At 37.9% G+C, this 26449-nt stretch overlaps 1 protein-coding gene across 8 annotated transcripts in view; it reads right to left on the minus strand.

Annotated features, from left to right (window-relative positions):
* The window catches only part of neo1a (neogenin 1a), a 203621-nt gene that overhangs the window by 122968 nt on the left and 54204 nt on the right, over positions 1-26449 (minus strand). For all 8 annotated transcript variants that reach the window (XM_055214607.2, XM_055214658.2, XM_055214647.2 and 5 more), the window contains exon 2: positions 7341-7658. In XM_055214607.2, coding sequence (XP_055070582.2) covers positions 7341-7658 — 318 coding nt within the window. The remainder of the gene's footprint in view (positions 1-7340; positions 7659-26449) is intronic.

Below are 26449 nucleotides of genomic sequence, written 5' to 3' on the forward strand. Positions count from 1 at the left end.
TTGTAGAATATCTGGCGAAAGATGATAGATAGGGCGAAGATTGTATTTCCCACTATTTTTTACATTATCTTTAAGGAGTGTAACTACTGTAGCATGTAAATAATGCACATAAAAAACGTGAGCAAGAGCGCTCAACAATTATATTGAATCACGTGCAACCTAGCTAGCAAGTTTTATCAACTGGCTATCCTCCAGACAGTGATAGACCACGTCTTTTCTCCGACGGCCTGTTGTGCAGCGAAATTATAATTTTTTTGGACAACCTAGTTAAGGCGGTAGGGTTTCCCAGCTTAGGCGGGCCACCCAAACTGCAAAGTGCTGCGGGAAACCCTGGTATTTACATAAACTAACATTAACAAAGATTAATAAATGCTGAACAACAAATACAAATAGCCGCAACCAAGCCAAAGCCATGGCAAATCCGGCTAATAATCAAGGACTTTGCTGCTATACCATGGCTGCGGCAGGCGCAATGATATTACGCAGCGCCTGAAAATAGTCCCTTTGGTTATTTTCAATAGCAGGGGACTATTTTCGGGCACTGGGTAATATCATTGCACCTGCTGCAGCCATGGCACGGCAGCAAAGTCCTTGATTATTACGCCAGAATGAGAGTATAGTTCCTAGCCATATCTGCCTAAAAAATCGCAACTTTGAATTTTCCGTCGGTCTTAGTACACGATGTAACTACAAAAGAGTCAAGTTTTAAATAGGAAAAATATCAAAACTCTTTGATTATTTTTTAGCGCAATGCTAATGGTCTAATCGGATTCAATGGATTATGCTAAGCTATGCTAAAAGTGGTACCGCCAGACCCGAAGATCAGCTGAATGGATTCCAAAACGGTAAAAAAATCAAATGTTTAACTTTAGGGGAGCTGGAAAATGAGGATATTTTCAAAAAAGTGGAGTGTCCTTTAAAGCAGTACTAAACTTAAGTGGAAAAGCAAACCGAGCCAAAGTAAAGTGGTAGCTACATCGTGTCGAGTCGCACCGCGCTGACATTTAAATAAATATCTCTTTCGCTCTCAAATCAGCATAACACAGTGGTCATCTACACTGTAGTGATTCGACACTGCCATGTATCAGGTCCTACATAAAATTCTTCTCAAAGAGAAGGCAATTAAATTGCAAAGTGAACTGTACTAGAATACCACTAGTGTACCAGTGATGGAGGTGCAAGCAAACAAAGCCTTTATTTCAGGTGTTTATTTCTCCTTGGCATCCTGCTCGACAGCCCACCTGCAGCCCACCCTTAGGGGTTGGGTTTAAAGGAAGCTATGAGCCGGCACAGCCTAGACAATTCCCATTACCCGCGTCTTGCTCTATGCCCTGCCATCTCACGCTCCACGAATACAAATAGCCTCAACCAAGCCAAGGCCACGACTAATCCCCCTACACGTGATGGTCTCCACCTCAGTGGAGCGTGCATATAGTGAAGGGGCTTTGTTTCTGTGTGAGGTTAGAAAGAACAGGGAAAAGGTCCGTTAAAGAAAACAGGCCTGATGGAGGGAGGTCACGGCTTTATTCCATCTATCACGAAGATTGCGCTCGCATTAGTCGCCGTGCTACTGCAATTTTTACGTCGCATCTGGCAGGTCATGGTGGCTGCACTTTTTTCAGGTGCAATGGCACAGTAATGGCTCAGAGCTGAGACGCAACAATTAACCTTTTCATTACACGTCTGTCGGCAGCCGCAGACAGATCCCTGTTTGAGAGAAAATACTGAGGAACGAAACGTGACTTATGACCTCACCAAAAACACAATTTGAGTTACTGATACCAATAAATCTGCCTTTTCGTAGGGCATTAAAATGTCGCTTTTGTCCAACATTTAGCAGTGAGTTAAACGAAGGACTGTGAGGTGGCCACCTCATGCATTGATCGGTACGCTATCTGATTGGGGATGAACATTGATTTCAGACTTGACCACATAAATTTATCCCCAAATGAATATAAATCCAATTTAGCCTTTACAAGGGAGGTCCTTTTCATAAACATTTCTGTATATAAACATGCATCATGCAATAATGTGCTGGTTGGTCCACAGACATCTATTGTGAGTGCACAGACATCCATCTTGTGAAAGATGATGCATATTCATGATCTTTTACCACCTTTGACCTGCAGACATCAGAGGTCAAAAGGCCACATCCTAAAGATGTAAGAGGTCAAGGTTAGATCAAACTTCTTTATTGTATAGAAATGATATACCATAACTCAGGACTTGAGTTTCTTGACTTTGTCTTATGTGTTTCTTCTAAAATTTCTTAGAATGACAAATCACATATGAGACGGTACATAGATGTATATTAAAAGTCAAGAGATACATATCTTTGGAGAAACTTTTGCTCATATTTTTAGAAATCCGAGCACACTTTGGGTAGACAAAAAATTTGAGAATTAGGACATTTTGGTTACACTTCATAATAAGTGTTGTATTTGTTAACATTAACAAAAATGAACAACTCTTCTACAGCATTTATTAAGCTGTAAATTAATTTCTTAGTAGGTTTGTCTTGTTTTCCAGTATATAAAAAAAACTTTATGTTTTTAAAATAATTTAAAATATATTTACTTTTTATTTACTCTACTAAAGTTAACTGAGTTTATGCTTAAAACAGGTAAAATTACCTGCCCGTGGGGTAAGTAAATTAAACTTAATTCAAGTTGTCCAATAGTTAATGCTCCTGTTCTTCCTGTGTTTTTGAAGCTTTGATTGTTTACTGTGCGCAATATAACATTTGTTCATGTTTCACGTGTAAAAAAACACATATATGTATTTAAAACATATGTATTTTTCACACATTTTACTTATCTCTTCTGATTTCAATTTACTTAGCGCTGTTTTTACTGTTCTAAAAACAGGCTGATGACCAATACAAATTATTGGCAAATATATTGTGCATCTCTACTTATTAAGTAAATTTATTGTTTTATGAATTTTAGATATTTATGCTGAAAATCAAGACAAAAAAGTAAGACATTTATTGCAGCATTTACAAATATTTTTTAAAAAAAATCTAAAGTTGTAACTTTAGTTAATGCACAATGAACTATTGTGTTGTCATTAACTAACATTAACAATGACTATTAATTGCTGAAAAATTATTCATGTTAGCTAATCCATTTACTAATATTAACTCTGTCCCCGCCATTGACGAGTTATCTCGTCAATTAAGAGAAAACATTTGCATAAAAAAATTGTTTCTGATAAATTTTTATGTTAATCTGGCGCACTTACGCAATTTATAAAAAAACTGAAGCCAAAACGTTATTTACTAATTTTAAACTCTGTGTATGTTTTGATCATCGTTCTGAATCTGATCTCTACGAAAATTCCTTAAAAAAAGTAATTATTTTAGCTTTTTGCTAAAAAAAAATATTTTTTAAGAAAAATACCCATATTTAAGAGTTTATAAGTAGAGATAGAATGAAACGTTTTTTTTCCCCCCGTTTTGTTTGTTTGTTCATTGTTTGTTTAAGAGCAGAGGGTCTGTTTTTTCATTTGATATATGTATATGTTTATAGCCTGGCTAACACCAGACCAGTCTCATAGAGAATGAGAGGTGGTCTGGGAACCATATGCTAATTTTCTCCTATTTAAGGCGTGGTTTACGAATGGCCGGAGCCATTAATTGGGCGCTACGAATGTCTATCAAATGCATCTGTACGTAGCTCATAGCCAATAAAAAGTTGCTCTTTTTTTAAATAAACTATCTAAGGCTGCATCGAAAAGTAACTTTGCGTCTGCTGCCGTGTTGGATAAACAAAACTGCTTCGGTGTGTCGCAAAGTCATCATCATCGTCTTGCTGCCCCCTCCCCGTTCTGTGATTGGTTCCCTATTTCAGGAAAAAAATAGGTCTATGGTTTCCATGCTAGACTTGCAGCGTGAATAAATTTGCGCGCAAGGCAACATGGGGAAACCCATACTAGTATGTTTATATATTTCTAGAAGAAAATTTGCCTGGAAGGCATTTTGTAAAAATTACAAAAAATGCTGGCGGGCGACTTTTCGAAAAATGGCTGGCGGGGAATGAGTTAACAAATGCCACCTTATAGTAAATTATATTTGATTCCTATAGGAAGTGTCAAGAAACCTGATCTAAAGAGTTTTACTGAAATATCCATTGTGTTTTCTGAGAGAAAAAACATACGCTATGGTCCGATTTCTGCTTCTTTTAATGTAAAGCTGATTTGAAACAATTACCAATTTTTCATCCCCGGGAGAGTCAGCCAACATTGGCTTAACTTAGCACTTTACTGTATACGTTACATTATTACTACGCACGCTTGTACGGTTTATTCTTAGCCGCTGTTGTCGTCTTCTTATATTATCTATAGATTATTCTGTGTTTTTCCCTACATCTATTCATGTAAAGCTGCTTTGAAAAATTACCAATTGTGAAAAGCGCTATATAAATAAAATTGAATCTGCTGCACAGCTGAGAATTTCTCACCATAAAGACTGATGTAAGTTTCCCATAGTTTCTGCGAAATAAGCTTGTTCACACAAAACAGATGGGGAAAGATGTGCTACTTCACTGCCTCTGACTATTCAAAGATAACCTCGGGATGTATGCGAGACCATCAGAGAGATTTCAATGAGGTAACAGTCCAAACTCTGACTCAAACGGGTTGGATGTAACATAATTGCATTCCTTTCTCGCCTCCGACAGCAAATTGAATTCCAGGATAAGTCCCAACTCAAACAACCTCATAATCCCCGCTGCTTGCCTCCTGCAAATCAAACAAGGTCACTTTCATTTCGACTCAAAGGGCCTAATATAGCCGGCCCTGTACTGCCAAACAGACCTGCTCTCAGAGCATTTACAACAATAGCGCTGTCAGTCAGGACAGGACGCTCCGACTGCCTTTTTAAACTCGCCTGGAGCCAATAACACTGAAGGACAGATGCACAACAGACAAACAGCTCTCATGCTAATGCACCTGCTTGTGTTATATGCATGATTGATGAGAATTATGGGAAATGCATTACACTCTGGCCCCAAATAGCATTTTCGACACTTAAAATCAAACTAAGCGTGATGAAAATCAAGTCTTTAATGTTGTTTATATACCTACGTGGTGATTTTAATATGTTTTAAGACCATCCATGCATCATGCACCGTCCAAGTCAATATTATTGTTATGGGTTTTCTCCTGTCTAAAACAAAAACACGGTTTGTAACCATCCCTGTTTTCTTCATAACAATTAAATTGTAACCAATCACGTCAATGTACTACCACTCTACAGCAGACATGTAATATGAGACTAATTTGCATATTCATAGTTCCACATTTACTAAATGAAGCAAGGGTATAGAGCTATTTATTAAGCTATTTTAAAGCATGAATCAACTATTTTTCACAGGATAAACATTTAAATATGTAATTTTGATAAGTTTTAACGGATAACATTATCAACCACAGGGAGACTTTGACAATAAAATGTATAAATGTTTAATTATTAGTGGAGGCTCATTTTCCAGCTCCCCTAGAGTTTAACACTTGATTTTTACCATTTTGGAATCCATTCAGCTGATCTCCGGGTCTGGCGTTACCACTTTTAGCATAGCTTAGCATAATTCATTGAATCTGATTAGACCATTAGCATCACGCTCAAAAATAAATAAAAAGTGTTTCAATATTTTTCCTATTTAAAACTTGACTCTTCTGTATTTACATCGTGTACTAAGACGGACGTAAAATTTAAAGTTGATTAGACCATTAGACCACATCTTTCTCTCATTTCGGGCGTGTGGCGCGCATGCCCGTTCGCGATGTGAAGCGTGTCTGCACTATTCCCCTGAGATGCACTTGATGGCCTTTTGCGCAGCGAAATTCTTATTTTTTTGGACGACCTAGTTAAGGCGGTAGGGTTTCCCAGCTTAGGCGGGCCGCCCGAACTGCAAAGTGCTGCGGGAAACCCTGGTATAACATTAACAAAGATTAATAAATGCTGAAAAACAAATACAAATAGCTGCAACCAAGCCAAGGCCACGGCTAATCCGGCTAATAATCAAGGACTGTGCTGCTATACCATGGCTGCAGCAGGCGCAATGATATTACGCAGCGCCCGAAAATAGTCCCCTTGGTAACTTTCAATAGCAGGGGACTATTTTTGGGCACTGCATAATATCATTGCGGCTGCTGAAGCCATGTTACGGCGGCAAAGTCCTTTATTATTACGCCAGAATGAGAATATATTTTCTAACCATATCTGCCTAGAAAATAGCAACTTTTAATTTTCAGTTGGTCTTAGTATACGATGTTACTACAGAAGAGTCAAACAATTTTTTTGCGCGATGCTAATGGTCTAATCGGCTTCAATGGATTATGCTAAGCTATGCTAAAAGTGGTACCGCCAGACCCGGAGATCAGCTGAATGGATTCCAAGGGCGCACTCACATTATCCAAACCAAACCGCGCTCGGGCGCGTTTGACCCCCAAAGCCTGGTTTGTTTGACTAGTGTGATCGCTCTGTTCCGCGCCTGGGCGCGGATTGGTTAATCGTGCCACGGCCGGGTTGCAGAGGTGGGCCGGAGCGCGGTTCACTTGGGCTCAGGCGCGGAAGGCTGTGGTGTGAGCCCAATCGCGCCTGGGCGCGATTCAAAAGGTGAACACGTCAGTTGCGTGACCACTCACCTTCATCTGCCTCCGTAAAAACCTTTTGTTGCACGCAGCGGGGTTACGTGAATGTCCGAACTGCGCACGTGACAGATCAACTAAGCAATATGATGACATGTGAGATGGCTGTCTGTAATTGCGCACCAAACGACTCCGAATAAAAAACACAGACTTATCATTACGGTGGGTTCCAGTGTTAAGAGAGAGCTTTACTTTTTACTTTTTTGTCATATTATTCATGTCAATGTTTTTGTAGTGAAGTATTGACTCCAGGAAGAATAGCTGTGTTTTCACAGCTAATGGAGATCGGAATAAATACAAATACAAATACTTCCTGCTTTTTTCAAAACAATCGCATCTTAATGACGAAACGCACCCGGACTCGGATCGATAAAAAGTACAGTGTGAGTGCGTGCACCTGGGGGAGTAGGGAGGGGTGACAATCGCGCTGGGGCATGGTTTGGTTTGGATAATGTGAGTGCGCCCCAAAACGGTAAAAAGCAAATGTTCAACTCTAGGGGAGCTGGAAAATGAGCCTACTTTCAAAAAAAGTGGAGTGTCCCTTTAATTTTGTTGCATGTGTTTGACATCTACATGCAATTAGCCCATTAATAAGTCTCTATTATGTTATCTTCTTGCATTTACGTTTTATGTAATGCATTGATATTTATACACATTAAATTGCATGTATACCATTGTGTGCATCTTACCTGCTACACTGATTCGAGCTGTACGGCTTATGATGGTGCCCAGGTTGTCTATAGTGGCCACACACTGGTAAACGCCCTCATCGGGTTTATTGTGTTTCGAATGAACCACTGAGGCTATGAGGAGAGAGCCGTCGGGCAGGATCTGCCTGCGCTCGTCGGATGCCAGATTGAGAAAAGCGCCATCTTTCCTCCATTCGATCTTGGCAGGAGACTCGCTGTGGACCGAGCAGTTGAGCAGCGCTGGCGTTCCCCGCACGGCTAACGTGTCTGAAGGCTCGACGGAGAACCAGAACGGGCTGAAGTTTCTTACTGCTGACCCTACAGAGAAAGAAAGAAGAGGTTAAAAATGGCAGCTGACAGCATGATGCACTGACTTCAGCTAAGGGATTTAATAAAAGAAGGTATTTGCATCAACGCTTAATAAGTCGAAATTAAGTCCATGTGGATGATTTCCTTACATACGAGACCCAAACACATTCATTAAAATGTCAAAACTTTATTACAAGTAACCAAACATTAAAAAGAAAGAGAGGACAGCGGTGGGCAAAAGCATTATAAATCACTTTAATTATAGATGTAGAGCCCCTGGACATCAAGGCTCATTTGAATATTTTTGTTATAGTGCTCACTCAAAGAAAATGGAGGTTCATGCAGACAGGTCTAATGCGATGCGAACAAGCCAAAGTAAGTGCAATTACTTTGCATTTGTCCTTATAAATTATTCAAATCTTGGCCCTTTGGAGTCATCAAGACATTGTTTAAATAAATAACTTCAGTACTTCTTGGATGGGCTTTGAATAATGAGCTTTACAGCTTTTTTTTAAATACTGCACTCAATGATGACTTGAATGCTAAATATAGAAAGGTTCATCTGCCAGGCATTTTGGGTTTATGGCATGTCTACAAAGAGCTGCTGAAAATCATCATTTGAACTGAGGGGTTAATGTATAATCACACTGTTAATGAGGTTAGCCTGCACCCCCTCATGGACCCAAAACACTTTGGATGCAAAACACTACAAAACTATCAATTTCTGCATTTAAATTGTGATTTTATCAGGACACAGAAGAACAACACTTTCTGGGTTTGAAAGTGACGTTTTTTTGACGGTGATCAAAAGTTACAATAATAAAACAATTTTAAGATGTAATCTGTAACTTTTTTGTTAACCCTTCTGCGTCACACGGACATTTTTGTCCATTTTGAACCTAAGTGTGTGCTTTTTTATTCAAGCACAAGGGTTAAGAATAAACGAAACAGGTAATTGCGCATTTACATAAACAATCAATGTTCAAAACTGCCTCCCTATCTTACACCATTATTTATAACGGTAAACTAGAAAATTACACGGTAAGTTGAGCTGAAAAAATACAAAAAAAAGTTTTCGGTCAATGGATAAGCAGAGAGACTGGCACATAAATGTTAGTGCCTGTGTGTGCATGAGCGCATACATGTGCTCAGTATGTTAATACATAACATTTTCGTTTTTTTAAATAAATATAAACATTTTCAAATAAGCATTATTGCATATTGAATACTGCATTATTTGAAAAGTTATCGCATTTTTCCACAATATAGTGCAACGCTATTTTGTATAGCTTTAAAGTACTGTGTTTTATTATTGCCAAAATAAACAAGAATACACGTTAAACATACAACAATGCTGCAACATGCTGAACTACAGCCCTGGCTCTTCATCCGAGTATTAGCTACCACAAGCCTCAGCGTGGGCCATTTGCATAATGGGGGCACAGTTCCCCCACCACGGGGTCTTAAAGCCTTCTGTAATGAAGACTTTCGGGTGTTGGTGAAATAGGAGTTGTGGTCAGTAATTGCGGTCAACCTTCTGTCCACTCTGGGATGTCTACCGGACCAAATCACTTATTCTGGCTTGCAGGACTACGTCCCTGGAAACCTTTACAACAGCTGCTTTTCTTGGCTGGACTGTTTTACTGCTATATATGATAATTGCACTCTGGCAAACATTTGGTTTTCCTCAAATAGTTTCCTTAAGACTGATGCGAGGCAAAACCGGTTCCAGCACAAACACATCTGGATTAGATTCATTCCCGTACGATAGATGCTCTTTCATAAACATCTTTAGTAGCGCGTCGTAGTCCAGCAGCAACTTCTTTAAAGCTTTTTTTTATTCAAAACAAAGTAATGGAGGTTATCTAGTTATCTAGAATACATAGCTGCCATATTAAAAACTTTTATTTTAAAACTTTCAGATAGTTTCCCTATTCCGTCTTATACCTAACAATATTTCCTTCCTTGTATTTCAACTATTTATCTTTCGGCACAGTTACACCAGACGTGCAGCGAGTTTCTCACAGATGGAGAAGTCTGATCTCCATTGAGGGACCTCCACCTCCAGGCACAACATCAGAAGAACCGCATCTCTGATCATCAGCATCCTAGTGGCTGTTTGGATCTCGCTTTGAGGAGACACGCAATACAAACTCACCAGCTCCCATTTTACCATCAACCATCTGCTGCTGCTAGTGTTCAGCGGTCCCACAGCAGAGCCGAGACTGACACCGCACTCACAGTCTCCTTTTCAGAAGTTTTCATGGGTCATTAACTTTTTAAAGCTCTGGTGCACATATATGAATCACACCAAAGACAAGCCAAGAACTGCTTAAACCCGAGAAATGTGCGCTGCTACCTCAGGCTATTGACATGAATACACTCAGCAGTTTAAACTTCATATGTAAGACTGAAAAAAGTTGCTTGCGTTTACAGTTTCTAATGTATTTCATTGAATTCCGACAGCTTCTATTTATGTGTGGATTAGCTTTATGCAAAATATAATATACAGCACAGACAATAATTTGCATATTATTGAAGATTGTTATTAATGATATAGCGCTTTTCTGCAGCATTCTTTTCAACCGCCACCAATGTGCTACAGGAGCCATTTTGCACCAGAACGCCCACCACACACCAGCCGATTAGTGGAGAGGAGACCGAGTGATATGGGTGATTCTCACGAAACCATTGAAACACCACGGCACTAATGATTTTAGCTTTAAAATGTGTAATATAGTAACATTAAAAAGCATCAGAATTAACACAATACTGTGTTCTACCTTGCACAATGTGTGATTTCAACATAAGAATAATTGGAAATTTTATCTCCGTTTCTGCTGAAATTCTCATTACCGCAATGTGTCCGGCTGTGTTTGAACATGCGTTATGTTGTAATTTAATCAAATTAACACAAAAATATTAAGAAAAAAAATAAATGGATGTTTTGCTAGACTACTTTAGATGACAGAAAAAACAATTTACTGAATATTCATGTATAATAATAATGAAGAAAAATTAGGAAAATGATGTCCATGCCTGATGTTCTCATCCTCCGCAACACTTTTTGAGAACAGTTTAAGCACACATACAGAATTTTAATAAAGTTTGATTTTGAGTAACCAAGCACATGGACCAGTTACTTCAAGATGGCTACCAGGTAAGATCATTTTTTACAGTTAATTTTAAATATTGTCTTGTCAGAATGCTTACACGACATCTTGATTATCATTACCGCAACAGATGCTTATTAAATTTTAATTTAATTAATAGAAGCATAATACTTTGATTTTAAATGCATGTGCAGAATCTCCAAATTATGTTCTTTCAAGTTTGTCATGTCATTTTGAAAATATGTCAGTGTCGATGTTTTCTGACTGTTGCGGTAATGAGATTTTTTTAGGACTAATTTTTTAAATTATGTTACAAAAAGTGTTAAATGATAAGTAAAAGTTTTTAAATTAATGTTCCCATTTACTCCAGACTTTGTTTTTCAATGTCTGGTGGGAAAAAAGTAAATTTAAGCAATTTTTACATTTTCATGCTTGACATTTTTAAAACCAAGTTTTCGTGAGAATCACCCATATAGCCAATTAGTATATGAGGGGATGATTAGTAGGCCAATGGGCAAGTTTCGCCAGGATGCCGGGGTACACCTACTCTTTTTTCGAAACACATCCTGGGATTTTTAATGACCACAGAGAGTTGGTTTAACGTCTCATTCGAAGGATGGTGCTTTTTGACAGTATAATGTCCCCATCACTACTGGGGTGTTAGGACCCACACAGACCACAGGGTGAGCACCCCGAGCTGGTCTTACTAATGGTGTTTTTCCTTTGCATAGTATCCCTTGGTTTGGGTCAGCTTACTTTTGGGGGCTTTTCCACTGGGTGCAGTATGTGGGTCATTCTACAAAAAAGGTGGAAATGCTTGTCCCTTGCTTTTGCAGACCCCTTAATCATTTAATTTGACCCAATAATCCCATAATGATATATATTTAATTAATATAGACTGTCCTTAACATGATGAGAGAACAATGTTCTCACTTGTATGATGTCACAGCAGTAGGCAGCGCAAATATAATGACAAGCCTATAATCCTTCCCACTCCGAAGTGTTACTAAACTCGATGTAAAAGCTAACCAAGCAAAAGTGAGATGAGCTGACCCAAAACGTGGGGTACTATGCAGTGGAAAAGTGCCATAACACCTCTACCAGCAGCAACCTAGTTTTCCCAGAAGGTCTCCCATCCAAGTACTGACCAGGCTCAACCCTACTTACAGTAGCTTCAGTGGGCAACCAGTTTGGTGCTACAAGTTAACTATCTGGTCTACATAAATCTTTCTTAATGTTAGTTAATGCCAATACAACTATTCGTGTTAGTTCACCGTGCATTTACTAATGTTAACTGATACAACTTTTGATTTTAATAATGTATGAGTAAAAAGAGATTAAAATGAACTAAAAACAAATTAATGCAACCTTATTGTGAAGTTTAACCAGGATTTCTAAGTTATTTCATCTGGTTATTGTTAGCTAACGCATTAAATAATGTTAACAAATACAACCTTACTGGAAAGTGGTAACTATAAAATTTCCATAAAATGCAAATATTGTCAGCACCTGTTGATAAATGAACAGTTTCTCCTTCAGTTTGCTAATATTTAACAGAGATGCTCAACTTTAAGATGGCATCATATTAATCATTTCATTGGGTCAAAACATTGCAGAAAAATTGCAGAAGAGACCAATTAAACTATCTTTTTACAGTCACTTTAAATTCAGATGAGATACAAGCACTCGTTGGTTGTGAATCATTTTAAATACTAAGCAGGTCATATTGGATTTCCGCACGAATATTGTCACACGAATGATGAATAATGAAAAGGGGAGGAAAAAAGAGCAACCTTCACTAACTTTGCTCAAGGACAGAGAACGAGAATACATTTCCCGAAAGGTGCCTAATAATATAACACCTTAAAAAGCCCAGATATGGTAGGGCTCGATAAACAAATCTCATCCGAATGAATAGGCAATGTGTTGAATAAACTGACCTTTCTTGGTCAAACATGAAAAGTTTGGATGAGTAGAAACAAGGTACTATCGTGGTACACGAGCAAAAAACATAGCAGTGGCAGTGTCAGGAGGAATTTTACAAGCAGAAGTTTAATCTATTTTGTGTTTGACTCGGGAATGGAGTTTGTAAAGCAGTTTTCGGTGCAGGGGAGAGAAATGAGCTGCTCTGCTTGATAAGTCAGAGTCATCACTTACGTCCCCAGTCTTAAGATATCCATTTGATTCCACATCCAAAAAGCACTTCAGAGCCAGAGCTCTAGTCTGAAGAAACATCTGAAGCCAGGCAGATATGAAAAAATGGGTTTGCTTTAAGGGAAATTGCCAAGTAGCTTGGTGAAAAAAGGTCCAATTGTTGGAGCAATCATTAGAAAATGGAAGAAGCTAAACATGACTGTCAATCTCCCTCGGACTGGGGCTCCATGCAAGATCTCATCTTGTGGAGTCTCAATGATCCTAAAAAGGTGATAAATCAGCCCAGAACTACACGGGAGGAGCTGGTCAATGACCTGAAAAGAGCTGGGACCACCGTTTTCAAGGTAACTGTTTGTAATACACTAAGACGTCATGTTTTGAAATCATGCATGGCACGGAAGGTTCCCCTGCTTAAACCAGCACATGTCCAGGCCCGTTTACATTTTTTTTAGATTATGTCTCTCAGGGTGGACATGCACCTACAATGACAATTTCAGACCCCTCCATGATTTCTAAGTGGGAGAACTTGCAAAATAGAAGGGTGTTCAAATACTTATTTTTTTCACTGTATATATAGATAAATATTTATATATATAACATTTCTTCATTGACCAAGTCCCAGGTATTATTTCAATATTACAAGTAAAATTGTACGTTGTCACTTTACCAAATGAATTAACTTGTGCTTTTCTGAACAGCAGTATTAAATTAAAGGGGTCATATTATGAGATTTTTTTAAAGATGTAAAATAAGTCTTTGGTGTCCTAATAGTGCGTATGTAAAGTTTTAGCTCAAAATAGCCCACAGATAATTTATTATAGCATGTTAAAATTGCCACTCTGTAGGCATGAGCAAAAATGTGTCGTTTTTTAAAATGCAAATGAGCTGATGAAATGCAAACACTGATCGCCATAATGGTGGTTCGATAAAATTGAAACTGAATTGGGGTGTCAATTATTTTCTCTCTCTCTCTCTCTCTGCACTAAATGGCAGTGCTGTGGTTGGATAGTGCAGATTAAGGGGTGGTATTATTGTAATTAGGCTACCTATGTCACAAAACAGGTGAAATCGACATGCTTGCAGAAAATGGTTTACCAAAACTAAGTTACTGGTTTGTTCTTTTTCCCGTTTTCTAGGTTGACAGAAGCACTGGGTACCCAATTATAGCCCTTAAACATGGAAAAAGTCAGATCTTCAGCTATGACCCCTTTAATATAACAATCCAGTCTTCCAAAACACTTTTATATGGTCAAAAAGATTCACTGTTTGCTGGGTTGAAAATTGAAGAGTTTTCATCATAAAACTGCAGAAACCCTGTCATCACTCAATAGTTTCCCACAATTCCCTGCGCATCAGCGTGAAATTGACGTGAAACACATTCACGGCTTGCGCAAAACAAAAAGCTTTTACCCCTTATTTCATCCCAGTGGGAATCCACATGGCTCGTACACACTGTGCCAATCAAGTAAATAACCTTTATTTAGTCACATCTTGCAGGAGCTGAGCTATAAAGGCCACTTTCCATCCAGACCGGCTCTTAATGAGATCCTTAATGAGAATCCAACTAAATCATACAATCCAAACAAAATCCCAGAATAAAAGACCTCGTGTTCAAATAATACAAAACAGTCTTTGAATTTGAACCGAAAAAGAATAACAAGCTAAAATATCAGTTTCCTCATTAATCACGGTTATTACATCTGGAAATGACGTCTGTGTAGGCTGTGTGTCAGAAGGCTATCCCGTTCTAGTTTATCTGCATTGGGGAAGAAGCCCCGTGGCTGTATGATATGAAGCAGAAGGGACTTCTGAGCCATCTTTCCTTCAGCTAAATAAACACAATGAGAACCAAAATCATTTAGGGTTTGGAAAACAGTCCGTCACAGGTAAAGATTTTGTTTCTAACATACACTACAGCCTACTTTCTTCTCTTTGGTTCTTCGCCAGTTCTTTGTTATGTTCTTCCAGGCTCATTAGTCTGAATGGAAATGCCTCTTGCTTTCATGTCTGTCCACCTCTGGTTTGTCTCCGGTTTGTCTTTTATCTTCCTGCATCATTTCTTCTGCCGCCTGTCACTCTGAACACAGTACGGTATTACCACTGATGTGATTATGACAGAGGAGAGCGTTCACTGCAGCATGTGTTTAACTTTGGTTTTGACTTCCTTGTGGAGATGAGACATATCAGACCCACCTAATAAACTCCTCTCAGTTAAAGCTTTATAATCTCATGCTGAACCCTGAAACAGAGACTGATTTTCATATTAAAACTCTCATAAAAGCAAGACGGGATCAAATTCGGAGAAAAAACAGATTCGGTTTTCATGAGTACCTCAGAAGGTTTATTATGTGTCCCAATATTATTTGTCCATATGTAGATGTTGGGTGAACCTCACAAAGCCTTTAAATTTTACATCAAATTAAAGGAATAAAAGTATTATTGTTATTTTTTCAACAAATAAAAATAGACTTTATTGTAATAAATTTTAATTGCTAGATTATTATAAAGGATTCAGGGCAGCAAAACAATTAATTGCAACTAATCGTTTGCAGAATAAAAGGTTTTTTTCTTATTTTAATTATTTTCTTAAAATTATACATGCATGTGTGTGTATTTATATATACATAATTATTATACACAGTACACATACATATGGGAGATTCTCACAAAATCCAGACTTAGAAGGTGTCCAGCATCAGATTTTTTTTAAAAGCCATTGAAGCCAATTTTTTGCACATTAAGATTAAGCTCTGAACTTACTATAACCATTATTTTTAGAGGATTTAAAAAATATTTCCTATATAATTATTTATAATTTTTTTAGATTATCATTATCAAAAATGATCATTACCGCAACATGATATTACATTAAACATATGCATTTACAAACTCATGTTTCGGTAATGAGAACTAAAAAGTTGTCTAGGTACTATGACAAAGAAAATTTCAACTTTTATCTGGACACAAAAAATAAGAACAGCTTGGTAGCCATCTTGAGTGTCACAGTCAATTATGTCCCTTACAACAATTTTTTTTGAAACTTTTAGTTCCTTGAGGGATTAAAAAATGATAAAAAAATTGTTGCGGAGGATGATCAATGATCACCAAATACCACATGTTTCTTTACTGTAAATGTTTATAGTATTACAAGCTTTTTTTCTTTTTTTATTATACATTTTCCATGTCAAAGAACCAAAATCCAGTCATGGACATGTTGCGGTAATGAACATTTCCCCCTTAAATGTGGAAAAAACAACAAAATTGGTTTGTATGATGTCATTTGAAATCATGTGCAAAATAGTACATAAAGAGATGTTTGTAACTGTATGCTTCTTATTTTGATTCTCTTAGTTTGCATTTACTTTTTTTATCAAAATGTTTCATGACACATCATAAGTCTAATTTCATGAGAATCACCCATATATGTTTTTATTCTGCAAATGATTAGTTGTGATTAATCATTATGCAGCCCTAGATGGAATTTTTCAACACCGCGTTGGGTCAAAAAGTGACAAACGTGAACTTTTGGGTTGTAATATAACCTACGCTGGGTTGTTCAACCCAAAATGAGTTAAATATAAACATTTTCTGGGTTAACTTAACCCAACAGCTGGGTTTGTCCTTTTTTGACCCAATGCTGGGTTGAAAATAATTTTTTTGAGTGCAATTAAGAGAGTCTTTATTTATATACTTTATTTTTTTGACAAGCATTACCTTGTTTCGTATATCCTGTATGTTTTGACATCTTTAAATGGTCCATTTTGTATTGTTTGGGCTCACATCTCAATTAAAACCCTAAACAGTTTTCAAATTTTGGACGGATAGACTGCACTAATAATGGATGGGAACATCAGCCATTTTCAAAGGTCACTGCCACTACAGAAGAAAGGAATGAACCGGTAATGACAACCTCATTGTCCTCAACACTGGCTTGCCATCATCTCTCACACCAGCTACTGGGAACAATGGTGACTCTCTCACTCGGGACCCCTGACCGATGCAAGCCCCCAACCCTGCGGTCTGGATGTTCTGATAGCGCCTTAACTCTCCAAACAAGCGTCCAGGGTGCAACGACTGATTGGTAGGCCTCCGTGTTTGCTTTATTAGTCTGGCACACGCTCAGCTGGCAGACCGATTCCATTTTCCAAACTCGAAACACCTCGAGCTCTCCTTTCTCCTGCCAGAGGAGCGTTTCCAAAACCTGAACAATCCTGAACACCAGCACCGAGCCAATTCTGTCCCCCGCTACTGTATTTAGCAGAATTATGGGATATTTAAAGGAATTAACATTGACTCTGATAAGCCTATTAAAAAACCAACAACAGATTTCTTTTGCTGCAGTGATCCTCTTACTGTAACAACAACATTAGGATTGCCACACAGCCCCTATGATACAAACACACACAGTTGACGGAAACCAATGGCTTCCATATTGTACCGTCAACTCTGTGCTTACAATCATTTATCAAAATATCTTATTTTGTGTTCAACAGAATAAAGGAACTCGCAGAGATTTATAACAACATGAGGGTGAGTAGATCATGACAGGAATTATGATTTTTGGTGAACTATCCCTTTAGGCAGATATGTCTATACAGCTGAAAGCCAGAGAAGAGTCACACTTTTACAACAGATCAATAAAGTTTATATCGTATAATAAATAACCCTATCAGTTTGTCCTATACAATTCATTTATTCATTTACCAAAAAAGCCTCTTGTATCTACATTGAAGGTGGCAACACTAAACACTATTTAATAAACTCCTTTACAAGCATCCTTAAATATTTATCATGATGTCAGTGTGTTTCCACCCAATAACTTCATTTTCCTGTTTAGCATACCAGCTTGAAGACTTAGCATTTGTAATGATTTCATCTAATATTTAAAACGCAAAAAAACATCCATCTGTTTGGGAACGCCTCGGGAAGCACTTTAGTAATTTCCAGCAAATCAGATTTTATAACCCAGTGTGGAAAAACTTCTAAAGCTAATCCGAAATGTTGTACATAAGCAACTCATTCAGGGAAATGCATTCTGGGATTGCCCTATGCATTAAAGACACATGCAATACTTCAAACTTCTTAACTCTTTCCCCGCCATTGACAAATTAACTTGTTGATTAAGAGCCAGCACTTCCCTGCCAATGACGAGTTTATCCGGCAATCCGTATTTACGCTATTATCCACCAGGTATAGCCAAGTTGATTACCCAACTTATAAAATCTGGAAGTATTCTTTTAGTTCAAACAGTTCAAATTCCATGTATGTTTTGAGGATCGCTCTAAATCTGATCTTTATCAAATGTCCTTCACAAAAATGCAATCATCTAAGCTTTTTGCTCAAAATTTGGTATTTTTGATTAAACTCATATTTAAAGGTTATAAAAAGAAAACAATAAAGGTGGGATGAAACGTTTATTTTTGTTTGAAAACAAAGGGTCTGTTCATTTGATATATTGTATGTTTATATATTTTTATATATTTTTTATACTTTTTCTGGAAGGCATTAAACTTTTGTGAAAATCATAAAAAATGCTGGCACTGGCTGGCAACTTTTTTTAAATGCTGGCAGGGAAAGAGTTAATAAAAGGTGCTTAAATGGATACCCAAAATTTAAATTTTGTCAAAATTTACTCAATTTACTCAATAATTTATTTTCTGATGAACACAAAAGAAGAAATTTTGATAAATGATGGTGTAAACCATTGACTTCCATAGTAGAATAAACAAATACTATGGACGTTTTGTGATAAATGATTAAGATATTTCGATATAATATGGTATGCACAGAGTTGGCAGTTCCCACTAAATTCCATAGGATTTGTTTTTCCTACTATGGAAGTCAATGGTGTCCACCTGCTGTGTGCTTATCATCATTTCTCAAAATATGAAGAGTTTCGTTGCAAAGCGAGATAAATCACATTTTTAACATTTTTGTCAAAACATGTTTATTATTATGTTATCATGTTATTATTTTGTTTTATGGTGCTACTTAGCTGTATGTTTTAAGTTATGAAGGTTTAAATCAAAACAAACCAACTGCAGTTGCATTGAAATTAATTGGAATGCACAACCAAAAAACGAGATTTCTGAACAATTAAAAAAACGGTGGTTATCTCGTTTTGTAACGAAACTATTCATATCTTCGTTCGTCAAAAAAAAAAGAAATTCATACAGGTCTAAAACAACATGAAAGTGAGTAAATGATGATAGAATTTTCATTTTTGGGTAAACTATCCCTTTAAAAAAAGTTCTTCATAGTGATGCAATAGAAGAACCATTTAGACAAAGGTTTCTTAGAAGAACCATTTCTTTCAAACCTTTTATAATTAAAAGATCCATTTGTAAAAGGTTCTTAAGATGTAAAAAGGTTCTTGGAATCATTCAGTCAAAACTGGTTCTTTTATGGCACTGTGAAGCACCAGGTGTATCTCGGTATGCAGCACGCTAGCTTTAGTGGTTTACAGAAATTTTTCTACATTGGCTAGCAATCAGCGATGAATCTGAAAGAAAGACCATATGCCAAACACATGCAAACACGCAGCGGATGGCGTTCAGTTCAGATGGGGGAGGAGCGGGTAAATCCACGTGCAGAAGAAAAGCCTTCCAGCACCAAATGAATGAAAATAAGATGATACGAATCTGATATTGGGAGTCGGCGAGCTGTCTCTAACAGATAGCGAATCCCCAGAGCACACAGGTAATTTTCAGACTGCGGTAAACCCTGAGTGCATGCTGCCCCTCTCACCTCTGTTGAACATAGTAATTAAACACGTCGATTGAAACTCAATGTTCCTCAATCATCAAAGCTTGCCGGCTCGCTTCTGCATCAAGCGATAGACAAGGACACAGTCGAAAAAGGACAAAAGCGCCGTCTTTTATTTTCCGCCAGGTGACACGCCAATTGGAACAAAGTGTGTTTTATCAAAAGACATAACTTTGCTTTGTCTACTTAAATATACATTTTTTGCAGGCATGGGCAAGCAACAATGGACTTTGCAGCAGGCTTGTCATGCAAGAAGAAACACTATTAAATCATTAAGTTCACAATATAAAAGTTAAACATTTGGGCTCACATGTAATTACACCAGTTTAAATACATGAAGGTCCATTGTATGACTTTACATTAAGCCAATTAATACACATCTATGTGACAAATTTTATTAATAAATAAAGACACCGCTAGGGGCTAAGACCACCAGACACATGGGGGGGGGTTATTATATGAAGTGCAATGACCTGATGATGGGATGTCTTCATCAAACCCACTGTTGTGATGTTTTTCAATAGGGATGCACTGATATACCGGTCTATAACCAGTATAGGCAAATAAAGCATTTTTTTCACTGTTTAACATTATCCGATTGTTAAAAAATAGGCGATGATCAGGGCAGATTATATCCTGGCAGTCAAAAGGAGGAAAAAACAGATCAGAACTTGTGATTATTTTGAATTGGGTGAGTGTAGTGGGGTTTCAGGACTGCATTTAGTTACAAATGGGCAAATTATACATTTACTAGCAGCGCAGCTTGTAATCGGCAAACTGAATCCAGTGCACGGAAAAAGAAATGCAGAATTTTTGTTGCAGGCACTAGCAGCAAGGCCATTGCGACGATGTCGAGCCCCATATATGGTAAAGACAGTGGCAGCTGATACAGCTAGACAGTCAGTCACATGGGTTTTATGTTCGCTACGTCAGAATTTATTCGGCAAATGCGTTTCAATCTCCCATTATTCGCATTTAGTCAAAAACCCCAAAACTTTTTTTTGAATTAGGGTTTTTTATTCGAAATTTGGCATTTCCATTACTTATTTCTTATGTGATACTTCAACATGCACATTATTCACATTCACTGTTTTTCGCATAAGTCAAAAACCACCCTAAGCAAGGGTAAAAACTTTTTGCCAATTAAGGTATTTTTATTCGAAATTTGCCGTTTCCATCACTCGTAAGTAATAAGTCAAAAACCACCTTAAGCAAGCATAAGAACTTTTTTGCGAATTAAGGGATTTTTATTTAAAATTTGGCGTTTCCATCTCTTGTTTCTTATGCGATACTTCAAAATGTACATTATTCACCTTAACTATTTTTCGCATAAGTCAAAAAACACCTTAAGCTAGTAAAAACGTTTTGTGAATTAAGGGATTTTTATTAGAAATTCTGCGTTTCCATCACTCGTTTCTTATGCGATACTTCAAAATGCACATTATTCACCTTAACTATTCTTCGCATAAGTCAAAAACTACCTTAAGCGAGCTTAAACACTTTTTTGTGAATTAAGGGATTTTTTTTTATTTGGCATTTCCATCAGTCGTTTCTTATGCGATACTTCAAAATGTACATTATTCACCTTAACTATTTTTCGCATAAGTCAAAAAACACCTTAAGCTAGTAAAAACGTTTTGTGAATTAAGGGATTTTTATTAGAAATTCTGCGTTTCCATCACTCGTTTCTTATGCGATACTTCAAAATGCACATTATTCACCTTAACTATTCTTCGCATAAGTCAAAAACCACCTTAAGCGAGCGTAAACACTTTTTTGTGAATTAAGGGATTTTTTAATTCAGCGTTTCCATCAGTCGTTTCTTATGCGATACTTCAAAATGCACATTATTCGCATTTACTCTTTTCGCAGTCAAAAACCACCTTAAGCGAGCGTAAACACTTTTACGAATTGAGGTATTTTTATTTCGAAATTTGGCGTTTCCAAATTTCAGCTAATAACAACAGAATTGCAGTTTGTATGCTCTGTACTTCTAGATCTCGATTTCATTACATAATAATTTGAAACAAGGAGTAAAAATCAAAACTATTGGTAACTATCAGTAGATATAATTCCAAATAACTGAATATTGGTTTAGGCACAATTTTTTTTTATGCTGAGGTAAAGGCCCATCAAAATACAGATATGTGATATGAGAAGCGGGATCTGGAATAACGCTCATAAAGCTACAAAAGTAACTCAAAATTGGGTTTTGTGAGCAAAATATTAACAACAGAAGCAATTTTATATATTGCTATAGCATGAAATTATCGGCCATTAAAAAACAAGACAAGACCTTGACCACCTGATATTTTTAGAGTTTTAAGTAATTTAACCAAAATTTATTTATATGATTCAGAATTTTTTGCAATCACCTAAACCCCATTCGGATGTAGCTTAAAATTCATGTAAAAACGGGAAGAGTTCTAGTGAACCAATCACAGCACTTGCATTCCATTTAAAACGAACGCAAGGTGCATATCAGGCTACGCATAACCTACGCACGACTACCCTACATTATTTGTTCATCATGGAGCAAATCAAAATATATGTTGAGGAAATAAATTGCATTTACAGCAAGTATGAAAAATATATATTTGGTAAAGGTGTTTATGTAGCTCAACTGGTAAAACATTGCATTAGCAATGCAAACGTTTTGGGTTTGATTTGTACAAAAATGTATAGTTTAAATGCCCAGCAAGTCGATTTGGATTAAAAGCGACTACCAAATGCATAAATGCAACAATGGTAAATTGTTAATTCACGTGTGTGACAACTCCTACACTGTACTCCTACAAGCGCAGTATATGCTTGTTTCATTTGTCATTGGAACGATATAGCAGTTGTGTGGCACAGAGAAAGTAATGTGCAGTGCTCTGTTAACCAGAAAGCTCTTGTTCTTCATCTCGAGTGCCCTGAGGCAGACAAGAGAATAATACAAGAGAGAGTATAACATTTATCTTTCTGTCTTAATAGTAAAGAAAATGAAATGCTTGTAATGAGATATATTATGGATTTGTTAATGCAAGACATACCGCATTTTTTCTTAATATTTCTTGTTCTTTACATGCACACCAAAAAATCGTAAGAATGGGTGCAAATATAAGTACACCTATGTGTATGCTTAAACTAGAATTATAGATAAGCTTTTACGCATACGCGAAGCAGTATGCACGTGGTGTTTTTTGAGCATTTTGCATTTGGCTGGAATTTGCGGATGACGCCCGAGTTGAAAAATTTGAACTTTGGCGGAGTTTCACGCCGCGTTAACCAATCAGGAGGCTGCTTGCTGCTGTGGCGGCAGTCCCGCCCGGAGTCACTCATTCAACATGAAGGAACTCTTGATATTGTCCATAAGCAGTCACCCGTTTATTTTCCCCCTATAGTAAGGTGACCAAATACAAACTGGTAACTTTCTCGATAAATGCACAATCAACATCAGCCATCTTGCAAACAGACAACCCCATATCACTTGCCCCTCCCACAAGAAGCGGATTTTGCCTCTGACGCGCGTCAAATGCTTGCTTTTTCCGCGCGTCTACTTCACTCTACATGCGCGAATGCATTCAAACTGTTCAAGCGGCAAACTAACGAGGTAGACGCAATTTTGACGCCTCAAACACAGTTGGTGTAAACGCAGCATTAGAATAGTATGCGCGCACTGCACCGCTGGATATTTGTAACCACGTGTAGTTTTTACTCGTACAGGAGAATGTAGTATGTAGCCCAGAAGATGCATTGCATTTTGTCGCAATGCGCATGCGTCAAACGTCTGTGTATAATAATTTAATTCTTCATTTAATTCAATTTGATGCCTCATTCTTCATAAAAAACCTTCAGCGTTTTAGCAGCACTTTATCACACACACACACATATTCAAATAAAGTAACCAAGAGCTTTGCAGAGGTTCATTTTATTCTTGGCACCGTTTACTCCTTCATTAAGAGAGCCAGTGAACAGCAGATCCTGCTAAACCTTTATAATTAGAGAGTGATTCAAAAACTAACAACTCTAAACTCATGAGACTAACTCCTGATCGAATCTCTAACAGAGGAAAGCCAGGGTCAAACAAAAAGCGCATGCAGGAAAACACTAGAAGAGGAAAGTCGATCCTTTGTTGTTGCCAAAAGGGTCAGTGTATCTGCAGAAACTATGCATTCAGCTACCAAAAAGTATTTGTCCATTTAACAAATTTTTACCATGTTTACATGCATTCCACAGGATTCCCTTTAAGACCAGTGCAGGAAAATATTCCAGCCAAAGGGAATAAATAAACACAAGGCCTGCGTTCTTGTGAAATAATGTCTTAAACATTCTTTGACGGCGGCATTATCCCAAGCTGTCCCAGCCACATTCTTCCTGGAAGCTGCAAAAGGAGGAGGATAAGTGTCCAGAAGCCAAGCCCGACTGCAAAGATAAGCTAAACTGAATCCGAATTCAGCACCCATAATTAGCCGGAGCTATTTGCACCGATGCTATCTGACCAGGTCCCATTACTATTCCACTGAGATTCCCTGGAATGGCAGGGAATTTTTTTTGCAGGTCCGGCATTCACTTCTCTTCTGTTTCCCATTTGTTGGCCTTTGTTGTTCTGTACGGGGGGGAGTTTTGTGCCAGGACTTTCTTTGATGATTATGCTACAGCCCCACTGAAAAAACAAAAACAAGCTGTACCAGTTTAAAGTGGTCAAGAAGTTGCTGGAATCTGGTTGTCGCTGGTCTAAGTCGGTATACCTTTTTCTTTGTCCAGTCGAGAAGAAATTATGATTTTTGAGGAAAACATTCCAGGATTTTTCTCCATGTAGTGGACTTCAACAGTTTACAGTTTCAATGCTGGTGTGTCACACGGCTTGCGCAAGACAAGAATTTGTGGATTAAAAGTACTTGAAGTACTTGCACTAAGGCCTGCTGGTTTATCTTTTACAACTGTGGCAAAAGCTCCACTGGCTTATTTGTCGTCTTGCAAAGATCACCCTCATGTTCTTTTATATAAATCTCATCTTCAAATACTTGCCAAGCAGAAGCTTCTGACCAGACACCGTGACCACAGCTGAAGATGATGCTTCACGGCATTTCACAATCCAACTCGATCTTGTGTTATCAGCATTTCTCCTACCGAAAGACACTGCGTATAACAGAAAGAGGTCTGTACGAGGGTAGGATTTACTTGAACCGACTCTCTTTATCTCTGTCCTCGATCTTCTCGCTGTCACCTCAGTGCCTCTCTTATAAACACAGGAAGGAACATGTTGAAGAACTTGGGACTGATGCCATCAAACAGCCCTCTTATCTTCAGGCCATGACATAAAAAACACAGCTCAGTCAAAAAGATGACCTTCTTATCTACATGCGGCACATATGGGATGATTGCGAGTAGTGTGTGTTTCTATACAATACAGTAGATAGTATCATTACAGCAGATGTGCTGGGACCTTTTGCCTACTTTTATAAACAGGCACAGTTAGCAATCAAACGAAATCATGGTTGCAAGCCAGATTTGAATAGATGATGCCAATGTGCCTTGGATTTGTTTTCCTCACTGCAATGCAATTACTAAGACCTGAAGCAGGAATCCAAAAGGAGTAAAAATCAATATGGCAAGACGTATTTAATACTCTCCATACATCGTACAGTACACAGGTTGGATATGATGAATAATTAATAATATTCCATTGAAAAAAGGCTGTGCAAGGACTTTTACGTGCCTCCGGCAGCATTTAATCAAATAAATGCATGCGAATACACAGAGCTGAATGCATTTCGCTTTTTCAGTTCCTCTTACTTCACCGTTCACCGGGAGATATTGTGAGTGGGAAAAAGCTATTTGACAGCTTTGGCGAGTCCTGCCATTTCCTCGTCTTCATTAAACGTCGCCTTGATAGCCACATCTCTTCTGTGCGTGCTGAGAAACCCATCCGCTGAGCACGAGTGTCCATCAATACATGAGAGCATTCGGCTCGCTCAATAAATCCATTTCCTGTTAAGATCTAAAGCTGCTTTATCAAAGTGTGCAAGGCCAATTCATTCCACCTTGAAGGTCACGCTTCAGAAATGCAGGAGACTTACAAAAATACTATGACGGCAGCACCATGGTTCAGTGATGTTATGGGATGGTAATGTTAGGGTATTCTGATATGCTGTACTGTAACATTCAACTTCAGCATTTTATGGTAAGATTTTTAAAGGGGACATACCATGAAAATCTGACTTTTTTCATGTTTAAGTGCTATAATTGGGTCCCCAGTGTTTTTATCAACCTAGAAAATGTGAATAAGATGAACCCAGTAACTTAGTTTTGGTAAACCATTCTCCACAAGCATGTGAAAAAATAGGTAATTGAAATTTGGCCCCCCATGTGATGTCAGAAGGGGATAATACCACCCTTTAATCTGCAATATCCTGGAAGTAGCCATCAGAGGATGGGGACATGATGGTCATAAAGGGATGGACATGGTCAGAAACAATGCTCAGGCAGGCTGTGGCATTTAAACAATGCTTATTTGGCACTAAGGGGCCTAAAGTGTGCCAAGAAAACATCCCCACACCATTACACCACCACCAGCAGCCTGCACAGTGGTAACAAGGCATGATTTATCCATGTTCTCATTCTGTTCACGCCAAATTCTGACTCTACCATCTGAATTTCTCAAGAGAAATCGAGACTCAACAGACCAGGCAACTTTGGTGAGCTCATGCAAATTGTAGCCTCTTGATGAGTGGTACCCGGTGGGGTCTACTGCTGTTGTAGCCCATCTGCCTCAAGGTTGTG

The sequence above is a fragment of the Misgurnus anguillicaudatus genome, chromosome 21 (assembly GCF_027580225.2).
Source record: "Misgurnus anguillicaudatus chromosome 21, ASM2758022v2, whole genome shotgun sequence".
Lineage (NCBI taxonomy): Eukaryota > Metazoa > Chordata > Actinopteri > Cypriniformes > Cobitidae > Misgurnus > Misgurnus anguillicaudatus.